General features: G+C 35.2%; 1 protein-coding gene across 3 annotated transcripts in view; it reads right to left on the bottom strand.

The window, feature by feature from the left end:
* The window catches only part of LOC138336414 (protein MON2 homolog), a 576,914-nt gene that overhangs the window by 348,505 nt on the left and 216,165 nt on the right, over positions 1–12,244 (bottom strand). For all 3 annotated transcript variants that reach the window (XM_069285900.1, XM_069285901.1, XM_069285902.1), the window contains one exon: positions 845–946. In XM_069285900.1, the coding sequence (XP_069142001.1) occupies positions 845–946 (102 nt within the window). The remainder of the gene's footprint in view (positions 1–844; positions 947–12,244) is intronic.

Below are 12,244 nucleotides of genomic sequence, written 5' to 3'. Positions count from 1 at the left end.
TTAAATACTTAAGTTACCAAAGACGACGACGACATAGTGACACCTTAATTAGTGTCACCCTTGTGTTGCAGGCGACACAAAACTATTATGTACTGCCTCCCAAATGATATTGATTCACTGGACAGAATGTTATATGGTCTAACAAGATGATTATATGTATAACTTACAGACAGGATGGGACAGACATCGATGTTAACATGAAATAACTCACCTTTACTTTGCATCATACCAGCATATAAATATGTGTATATATATATATAAAGGTTATTCGTTGGATAAAATCTTTTGAATGTATTTGAATTACTCAGCTGAACTCACCCATTCTTCTCAGCTAGGGCATCAATCACTTCTGGGCTGTAGTAGTCGTCCTTGAATTATTTTTCTTGCGTCGGCCAGTAGATATCTAGGTCCAGGCTGCATTATCTGCCTTGAATCCTTCCTTTTGTGCTGGCCAGTAGATATCTTTGACCTAACTGAGTTATCTCCCTTGCACCCTTACTGTGTGTCTGCTGGTAGATCTCTGGGACTATATGCCTGGTAGAGTATTCCTTCAGTTTTCATCCCATCGGTAAACCTAACCTGTCTTCAAAAAAACTTAAACCTTCCTAGCATGGTAAATCCTAACATCACTAAAATGATGGGCATTTCTTTGATCGAAAATCTCTTCATTGAAACTGGTCAAAGCTCAATTCATCTTTTAACATTATTATCCAAAATAGTTTGGAATTTGCAAAGTAACACAATGCCATATCTTAACTGATTGTAACAAAGATTTTTGAAGAATGACATTATTCAAACTTATTCCCAGTTTCAAAGAAGTAGATTGTAAATATTGAGTTCCTACCTCGAGTAGGTGAGCTGTAACCGGCCGCCATAACACTTCTACCCGAGCCAAATTCACCAAGCCAGTCTCCAGTAACTTAGCAACAGCAAACAAAGATGGCTCCTGGAAGATAGAAAAAGAACAGTTTGACACATGGAAACTAAACTGAATAAGCAACAAAAAACATAATTTATATAGAATTAACCATATGAAATACATTTCTCTTTTCCTTAATTACAAAATATTCCCTTTTTGTTTAAATTTGAATGATGCTGATCTTCTATATAAATTTTATTTGTCCGTTATCAATCCAACTGTGGTTAACACCTGAGCTGTTCTTTATTGCTTAAGAATTTTATTATTACATATATGGTGTGTCATAAATATGACATAGATAAACTATTACTTAAGTGACAAAAGAAAATATTTCCATTGCTGCAGAAAAATCATTAATGTGTCACAGTGATCATACTATCAAAATACTTTAATGAATAGGGCACTTGTTGCCACAAATAAATTTAAATACAAATCCTTAAATTATCTTATCGCCTTGACAACATCTCATAAGGCATTCTGTTCTGAAGATCTTTCAAGAAGATCAATCAAATTGTTTCTTTCATAATCTTAAAAGTAACCATTTGGCATGCAAAAAAGTTTTAAAGTTTGCATAATTCTTTTTGTGTCTGAAGTCATTATTTTTCCCAGGTAGTCTATATCTTTAACTGCATGTTATTATAGATTTACTTAATGCAGTAGACACCACCAATCAGACCTTGAGAATGAAGTATAGAGAATGGTCGAGGTCCCAGAACATGTGCTCCCTTGTTGGGTGTTGTCATCCTCTATAGAAGGGAGTGGGACTAAGGATTAATATTTAGACAAAATTGACTCGCGATGAATTGGTGTTAAGACAAAATTGACTCTCCCTGGATTGGTGTTAAAACAAAATTGACTCTCACTGGATTGGTGTTAAGACAAAATTGACTCTCGCTGGATTGGTGTTAAAACAAAATTGACTCTCGCTGGATTGGTGTTTAGACAAAATTGACTCTCGCTGGATTGGTGTTAAGACAAAATTGACTCTTGCTGGATTGGTGTTTAGACAAAATTGACTCTCGATGAATTGGTGTTTAGACAACATTGACTCTTGCTGGATTGGTGTTTATACAAAATTGACTATCGATGGATTGGTATTTAGACAACATTGACTCTCGCTGGATTGGTGTTAAGACAAAATTGCATGACTCTTGCTGGATTGGTATTAAGACAAAATTGACTTGCTGGATTGGTGTTTAGACAAATTGACTCTTGATGGTTTGGTGTTAAGACAAAATTGACTCTCGCTGGATTGGTGTTTAGACAAATTGACTCTCGATGGATTGGTGTTTAGACAAAATTGACTCTCGATGAATTGGTGTTTAGACAACATTGATTGACTTTCGATGGATTGGTGTTAAGACAAAATTGATTCTTGCTGGATTGGTGTTTATACAAAATTGACTCTAGATGAATTGGTGTTTAGACAACATTGACTCTCGCTGGATTGGTGTTAAGACAAAATTGACTCTCGCTGGATTGGTGTTTAGACAAAATTGACTCTCGATGGATTGGTGTTTAGACAAAATTGACTCTCGATGGATTGGTGTTTAGACAAAATTGACTCTCGATGGATTGGTGTTTAGACAAAATTGACTCTCGCTGGATTGGTGTTTAGACAAAATTGACTCTCGATGGATTGGTGTTAAGACAAAATTGACTCTTGCTGGATTGGTGTTTAGACAAAATTGACTCTCGATGAATTGGTGTTTAGACAACATTGACTCTCGATGGATTGGTGTTAAGACAAAATTGACTCTTGCTGGATTGGTGTTTATACAAAATTGACTATCAATGGATTGGTGTTTAGACAAAATTGACTCTCGCTGGATTGGTGTTTAGACAAAATTGACTCTAGATGAATTGGTGTTTATACAAAATTGACTATCGATGGATTGGTGTTTAGACAAAATTGACTCTCGCTGGATTGGTGTTTAGACAAAATTGAATCTAGATGAATTGGTGTTAAGACAAAATTGACTCTCGCTGGATTAGTGTTTAGACAACATTGACTCTCGATGGATTGGTGTTAAAACAAAATTGACTCTCGATGCAAACATCTTTAACAGATTATTGTAAATGCTCCTTTATCCAAAGGTAACATAATAGTCTTAACATAATACAACCCAACAAGTTAATATATGATTTTGAAATATTTTGAAATATTGTTTCACATATTAATAAATCTTAAAATCATGGATCACTTTTACAATCAACACTTTCATCTTTGAATTATAAACATTTACTCTTATTTTGACAATTATTTTAGATATTCTTCCATGCATACAATAAGCAAGTTCATTATACTATAGGTAGATTACTCTGACAATTAATTTCAAATGTGATATTATTGACAATACAATTAATTTCTATATGTCTTTAAATCCAGCCTAGTACATGGATTCTTTACTTTAGGTGAGAGTGCACTAGAGATATCATGGACTCTCACATTTTTTTATCGGATCTTAGGACATTAAACATGGATCTATGGGGTTATTAAGTGTACCCCAAAATACATTGAATCCAATCATATCATATATGGATACCTTCATTCAAAATTTGATTTAAAACACTGACTACCCTAAAAATAATTCTGTACTTTGACAGTTCAAAACATGATATCATTTATTACAATTCAAAATATTATTCCAATTTGACTTCCAATCCTAAATCTTTATCCATTATACATTGACCATTTTGAAATTGCAAAAATCTGTTTCATATACTGTCAATTATCTCAAACATAATCATACCCATTGACAATATTTGATACCACTTCATATATCTATAATGCCAAAAAATATTGTCCCTTACTTTGAGAATCCCAAACATTATTTTATAGATTGATAACCCTAAATCTTTGATAATTCCAAATGTCACCCGGCCGGACCGTACAATCAAAATACCAAACCTATAGGTAACACAACAACTCATAGATATATAGTATCATAAACATCACGCCAAACCTTAAATAATCCTATTGATCAATCTTGATAGTCTGTTTTGTCTTCAGGCTATAAGCACCCCCTTAATTGTCCTCAACCACATGTAAAGGTTCATGTACAAATGTCATTAAACTGGCAGAAATAAATTGAAAATTGATATCTCACTGTAAACATTTATCTGTAAATTGGTTCACTTGGCCGCTTATTGAGAGCCACTCTACCAAAGAACCTTTAAAGTTTTAATCGAGAATATAAAAATGATAATGACGATTTCTCATGACAAGAACAGATTGATGAAGTCAGAAATGGTTTTCGAGATTACACAATAACCTTCGTGCTGTATCCTGATAACCAAAGCCGTAAGATGTCACATGACATATTAAGTTTATATGGCCCTTCACCAGCCTAGCTAATATTTATATAATTCTACCCAGCATATAGCATAATTCTCTGCATACATGCAATTGCTTCCCAAGCTCCTGGCCTAAAATTACACACAAAATCTCCGCTGACAATAGGACTGCATGATAACATCTAAAAAAGACAACACCATCTCCATTGATGTAGATGTAATTTTGACTTTGTGTATACATAGCCTACAGCTCTAGCATGGATTTTAATATCATACAGCATTATCATTACTGTGTAATTGTATTTTCATTTCAAATTTACAATTTCAAATGAAAATTTCCCATTGGATGTTGATGCAGTAAAAAAATTTGAAGGAGATTACCACATATGATAGTATCATCATACAGAGAAAACAAATATAATTGGCAGGTAACCCCAGTCCTTTTCACATCTGTACCTGGGGATCAAACTATGGGCGGCAGGCTTTGGGCTTATATCCACTACACCTCCTGACCACTGTAGATACATAACCAAACTTGGTATTCTTAATTTATTACCAAAATTGCAGTATCTTCTTATATAGGCACATGTATAGCAAAATCTAGATGAGTTTTTTATTGAAGAAAGAATGACTAGAATATAAATCTACCATACACATTAATGGTTTGCTCATTATCCTCAACTATGATGGTGACCTCTATATCTATTCTATTTTTTGTACAAAAGACACCAAAGCATGAGCTACAGTATATATTGGACCATGAATGACTGGAACATAAATCTATACATTGATGGTTTGCTATATGATCTGACCTCTTCATATTAGTCTAATCTTTACAGAATAGACACCTAAGCATCACTTTAGCTCCACCCATACTGAGTTTCATATGTAATGTAGTCCAGCTGTGGTGCTGAACCCCAGGATAAACACTTTACATGTATATTGGAGATATCTCTGTAAATTGTACAGCTCGGGGGCATGTGTACGCTTGTCTTCCAATACCGATTGTCACCAGCAGGTACACTCTATGTGTAATCCTTCTGAATATTTGTATAGAACTGTAATCTTTGTGTTTCATGCAGCGTATATCAGAATTTGTCTGATTAAATTGCGAAAGAATTTTAACATTTTGTTTTTCGAATTCCTGTCATCCCCCTCTAAACATATTGAAAACCAATTGGTACTGTACAACATGTATAGAGTTTGTCTGTTTGTTAGGCTACAATGGTGTTAGCAGACGCGCTATAATGCTTTGGTTGATTACAAAACAATCCCTCAGCCGAAACCCTATCCAAGATGGTGGCCATTTGACATTTAATGATAGCCCTATCCCACGAGAGCTCTTGGCATTTCAGGAAAATGTGTTTTTACTCCCAACTTATGTGATGCAAAAGAAAAAACACCTTATGAAATTGAAATCAATGTGATGCCTTTATGCTTTTTAAATCTGTATGAAATCAATAGCTTGAAGGGAAGTGCAGAGAAATTTAATGAAAATGACACAAAATCTGCAGAGAAAATACATAAAGTCTTCACAGTGGAACCGTTGGGAATATGTAGCAGTGAAAAAACAACATCATGTACAGATCGCAGGCAAAATAGATTCCACTGAAACTTATATAGTACTTTTTTACATTACAATATAAACCTTTTTGAATCTTATCAACATGTCAGGATAACCAAATCAAAAAAATTAATTGATTTCAAATTATTTAATCAGACATTCTTTCATTAATTTTTTTAAAATGTTCACAATGTTATAACAGCAAGCATCATTATTATAAAACTAAAGCCTGATATTATCATACACAATAACTCATTTACATTGAGGAAACCTTGAATAGAGAAATATATCCACATAAATTAAACCTTGTTTACATATAATAAACATCATTTGCATACAGAGAACCTATTTTAACATAAAATAATCTTCATTAACATACAGAGAACATAATTAACATAAATGAAACCTCATTAACATAAATGAAACCTCATTAACATAAATGAAACCTCGATCATTAACATAAATGAAACCTCATTAACATAAATGAAACCTCATTAACATAAATGAAACCTCGATCATTAACATAAATGAAACCTCATTAACATAAATGAAACCTCATTAACATAAATGAAACCTCATTAACATGAATAAAATCTCATTAACAAATATGAAACCTCATTAACATAACATATATCTTATTACCTTAAACCTTGTTTAAATACTTATGCCAGTCATCTTATGAGTGCAAACTTCCATTTACAATCTTTATTTAGTCTTTGCATATTACAGAGTTTAAAACTCCCTTACAGAAAGGTAATCATTGTGACGTCATTATTTTGTGAGCGAAACTCATGCCCTGTTTTCTGAAAAGTATGGCGTACGTAACTCTCACAATCTATATATATGACATCATAATCAATACCTACCCACAAAGGAAGATAACTCTGTAATATGCAAATACAGAATAACAAATCCTTATATGCTTTAGGAAACCTCTGTATCTGAGAGAGTAACCACTCGGCCACCGTGGCCCCCAACAGCAAGGGAGCAGCGTCAGATCATACATAAAGCATCGATCATTACCATACAGAATCGCTAGCTTGTTTGTCGTACAAAGGGTTTCCTGTAGTCTTAACTTAATATGCAAATATGGCATATGTTAGACCTTTACATAATGACAACACTGTCATAGTTACAGATTTCATTAGTTAAAAGCCATTATCAACAGATCTCCAGGATCACAAAACTTTACATAAAACAACAATAAAGCACTGCCCTTCAGGTCACCAAATCCCCGGTAAAACAACAATGAGACAATGTTGTGTGTTAATAATTGCCAATCAGCACGGTTTCCAACCTTTTTATGAGTATTATTACATGTAACAGGTGATTTTCTGGTGTCTCTATCAGACTTTATCATCATCCAGGGATTTACAATTCCCCACAACTAACAATACTGCTGATCCTGGCTAATGCCAAGAATGACCCAGACACAGATCATCGCTACACAAACCATTGGCACCGAATTACACATCAGGTCAAAGTCCTTCATTTCTATCTCTTCTTTTTTTTTATTTTAAATTTTTGAATTCTTTCCTATCTTGAATGTTTCCACTTAAACAATTCTATGATCATTTCCAATTAAATGAACTGAAGTCTTCACTATAGGGCTATTACACAGATTCTCCAGTAACAGATCACAGTTCATAGAGAACAGAGCCAGAGTTACGATTCACAAGAAGTTGTAATCAAATTGTTGTGAGATTTCATTCGGATCGAGTCATTTAAGTGTTAAATCATAATTGAATTTCCAAGTGCTCTAACAGGTCTAGTGTCTGTGAAGGAAGGTGGAAAAGGAGGATGAGGTTATGTGAAGGGTACTCCATTAAAAACCCAATTCTTATACCAGGTATTTAAATCAAATTCAGATAGAAATTTAAATATTTTCTATCCTACTTTTTTAATTAAAGCATTTGATAATTTTCTGAATCCTAAATTTTATTGATTAAGAATCATATTTGACCTCTTGGACGATGTGAAGTTGGCTGAATAATACAGATGTACAATGTGCTGAAATTCCTCCATTGTAAAGCCCTCCACCTCTGGCCCTAGTAAGGCTGAAATTGCTGAACATGTCTGACATTCTACTGTTTCTATATTGTTAGTATAGTCTAATGTACCTCTCAGTATCAAAGGCAAAGTGGTTAAGGTGTCTAACTTATCAGCTAATACATGCAGTCCTACAACTCTGGGTTTCATATGCAACCATGCATGGTGACCATTACACTTTCTGTTTCATTTCAAATCTCTTTCTTTTGGTCTTCCTTTGGCTGGTAAATGATAATGGAGCCCTGCTAGATTATCGTGTGTTAGCCACCTCTGCCAATACATCTACTCCTTTTGAAATACCTACAGGGTGTTGGAAATCTTCGCCTTTAATATATTTTAATTTTAAACAATTTACAACAGTACTACAAATACAGTAACAAGGAGGTGGTGTGGGCGGGACTAAACAACGTTCCTCATCTTAGTTTCCATCTCGGAGTGAGTGAAAATAAGCGTGTGAAACTCAACGCTTCCCAGATTTAAGTTTTATCTACCAGTCCCCAGAGTGTGTTTTTCCAGCCAGTATCAAATCTACACATGAAAAGCCCAACTGCAGCCATTCCATTGATGTGATGCTGGTGTCATATGCATTTACCCATTATGTAGACAAAATCTACAGCACCAGCTAAAGAACATTAAGTTAAAACAATGGATTACAGTTCTATAAATCTGTGGACTCCATTGCCAACCGGGAGTTCTACATCATAACTCTATATATCTCCTGTCCAAGACATATAGTCAGAGTTTTGTTTTTTGCTTGAGAAACCATCGTTAAAGAAAGATCTGTTTTTGCGTGATTATGTTGATAAAAGTAAGCATTTTCAAAATGAATAGAGTTCACTAACTATATAATGAACAAAATTAATTTTCTTTGTAAGATGGAATGGAAAGGAAAGCTTTATTTCAATTTGATATTTTTGTTCTTATTTCAGTTTCAGCCTTGAGTTATACCAATAGATAGATTAATGTCAGCCATCAATGTAATCGTACAGGTATCGCATATGACTTTGCATTTTCTATAATAATTGTGTATGCTACATTATGTACGACAATTGCTACGACATTGAATAGGTACATGTGCTTTTGTGAGCACGAGACATGGCTACATACTGCTTGGTGATCTGTCAAAAGGTTTTTTTATGAACAGGATATAAAAAATTGAAGAGAGAACTTTTTATAGCTATGCTGTAAGACCCAATTATATCTATATAAATAGAGATCGCTCCCAACATAAAGAAAGAGAAATTGATATCAGGCTTTTATAAAAGATAAATCAAATTAAGCAAAGAACAAGGTAGATCTACACACACAGCTACCGAAAGTAAACCAGGACAGAAACTGCAATGTAATCATAGTTCATCACGTTTTCAGGAAAATATAGAAAATAAACACATTAAAATAAGATTGTATAACAGAAAATTGAATCTTGGAGGAATCTTTGCATTGGTCCAATTGTGCTGTAATATGTCATAAAGCAAATATACAAAATCAGAAATAAACTTGTGCTATTCTTAAACGTCAGAAGTGTTCTAGATGTTATAGATTCCTTTGAATCCTGGTGGAGATCTAAATCTGTAAACCGTTTGGATGAGCATCAACTTAATTTCAGATGTTGAGTATGTTTGTAGCAAAATTTAATAAACTTTAAGGCATGTCTTGATTTAACAAAATTTTGGTGAAGTCTTTCAAGATAGAAACAACACAGGAATTGTCTTATAACATATGGATGTAAAAACTACTTGACAATAGCCTTTCAATACAGCTTTCCTGAACCCAGTCTCAACAACATTCACTACAACTTTTAGGAATTCCTTAGCTAGAAATTATCCATAGGAAAGCATTACAGAAGTTGAGGAAAGCTCATTAGGGTTTTGTTCTTGCCTTCTTTAATGTTTTTCTATGAAGAACTTAAGTTAAGGAATTCCTTAAATAAAGGGATTGTTGAAGAAACTGGGTTATATTGATAAAGAATTTTATTTTTTGTTTGTTTGTTAAATGTCTGAATGTAACAATCATGGGTTGGTTTGGCTTAATCTGTTCCCCTTCCCCTAAGAATGTTTCTGGCCAAATTTGGTTAAAATCCATCGAGAACTTTTTGACTAGTAGCATTTTAAATGTAAAGTTTATGCACAGTGACGGACAGTGCACAATGACTATAGGTCATCTTGACCCTTCGGGTCAGATAACCTATGAATACCAACCTATGGCAACAGCACCAAGTGGGTTTCAATTTAACTTTGAAAACCAGAGGTTGTAAAAACTGTCATAACCCCTTAATCATGCAGTTTGGATGGCCTGGACCACGGATGGCCTGGACCACGGATGGCCTGGACCACGGAAGGCCTGGACCACGGATGGCCTGGACCACAGATGGCCTGGACCACAGGTTGCCTCGACCACAGACGGCCTGGACCACAAATGGCCTGGACCACGGATGGTCTTGACCACAGATGGTCTGGACCACTGATGGCCTGAACCACTGATGGCCTGGACCACAGATGGCCTGGACCACAGACAGCCTGGACCACAGACAGCCTGGACCACAGATGGCCTGGACCACAGATGGTCTGGACCACGGATGGCCTGGACCACAGATGGTCTGGACCAAGGATGGCCTGGACCACATATGGCCAAGACCACAGACAGCCTGGACCACAGAGGGCCTGGACAGAATATGATGATGTGTCATATTGTTTTTATTGGTATAAAGCTAGTTATTTGAAGGGTGAATTTATTCAGCAACAACACAAAGCTATAGTCAGATACACTTAGTCATTGTATTTTTTCTGGTGTACCTGCTGGTCCATTATGATCTTAAAAACAATGAAAATTGATATGTTTAGTTTAAAATTTGAGAGTTTCTTTTCCAGTAAATTAGATGTGACATCAGGAACTCTGTTTTATTTACACAGATCAAAGGGAACTGATTCATAGTCCTGATACAAAAAGCAGACTAGTCTCTGACAAAACCGTCCAATTTGTGATATTCTAAAATAGACAAACATGCCAGTAACAGGCCGACAGAGGAAACAAAACAATTCCTCCAGGTCAACATTTGTAAATATTTGGAAAGTAAATGAATGGCAGGAGAAGCCTTGATCCCTGATTCCACTGGTCAATAAGTGTGTAGTGGACATAGGCTGTCAATTAGTGAGGGGATGTCCAGTATGACAGATTAGAGAGTGGTCACTGTCTGACACCACACAACTGAATCATCTTCTCCCCATCCCCCTCCCTTCCTCTCATTTCTATCTTATGGAGTCACAGAGTACAGATCTTGTGTCCTAGCCCTCTCATACTCACATAAAAATTAACTTTTGGAGTAAAAATTACATAAACTGTGATCCAAGGGTCTTAGTTTCCCAGCTCATATTTTTTATATATATTTTTTGTTTATTTGTAAATCTTGTAGATACTTCAATTCCTGTTGTTTAGTTACATCAACTTAATTGCCACTCCAGTAAAACTCTTATTCTTTCTTATTTTCCTCAAAGAGATAATTGGACATGATTTTCACCAAAAAAAAATACAATATATGAGACAGGTTATTTAAATGTGGCCAGTAACCTTATAGAGCTTTGTCTCGGGTGTGTTGTCTTCTGGTAATACATCATACCAAAAGAGGAAGTACTTTAACATTAGCTTGTCATTACAGAAAACAGAAGATCTACAATCTTACAATATATGTTTTAAGCTTGTCAAGAGAAGAAGGAAAAATGGGAAGGCGACTGTACCTATAGGTATATGGTCTGCCATTAGGTAGTGTCATTGATGTTTATGGAGATGTGTATATCAAAAGACACCCTATATATGTGTATACTAATGCATTGTACATCTCAACGGCTCAAAATGTAAGATGATTTTTATTGAACTGCATATGCACATACAGACCCCTCTCGGGAAATTATAGGGCTGCTTTGAAAAATTTACACCATCAACCCTACATAACACTGTAGTGTAATATGGGAACCTATGACAAGACGGGAGGGCTGCTTTGAACAATTTACACCATCAACCCTACATAACACTGTAGTGTAATATGGGAACCTATGACAAGACGGGAGGGCTGCTTTGAACAATTTACACCATCAACCCTACATAACACTGTAGTGTAATATGGGAACCTATGACAAGACGGGAGGGCTGCTTTGAACAATTTACACCATCAACCCTACATAACACTGTAGTGTAATGACAAGACGGGAGGGCTGCTTTGAACAATTTACACCATCAACCCTACATAACACTGTAGTGTAATATGGGAACCTATGACAAGACGGGAGGGCTGCTTTGAACAATTTACACCATCAACCCTACATAACACTGTAGTGTAATATGGGAACCTATGACAAGACGGGAGGGCTGCTTTGAACAATTTACACCATCAACCCTACATACAACTATAGTGTAATATGGGA

This window comes from Argopecten irradians, chromosome 12, assembly GCF_041381155.1.
Source record: "Argopecten irradians isolate NY chromosome 12, Ai_NY, whole genome shotgun sequence".
In the NCBI taxonomy this organism is placed as follows: Eukaryota; Metazoa; Mollusca; class Bivalvia; order Pectinida; family Pectinidae; genus Argopecten; species Argopecten irradians.
The sequence above is the reverse complement of the archived record's forward strand: the minus strand, read 5'-3'. Positions and strand labels throughout refer to the sequence as shown.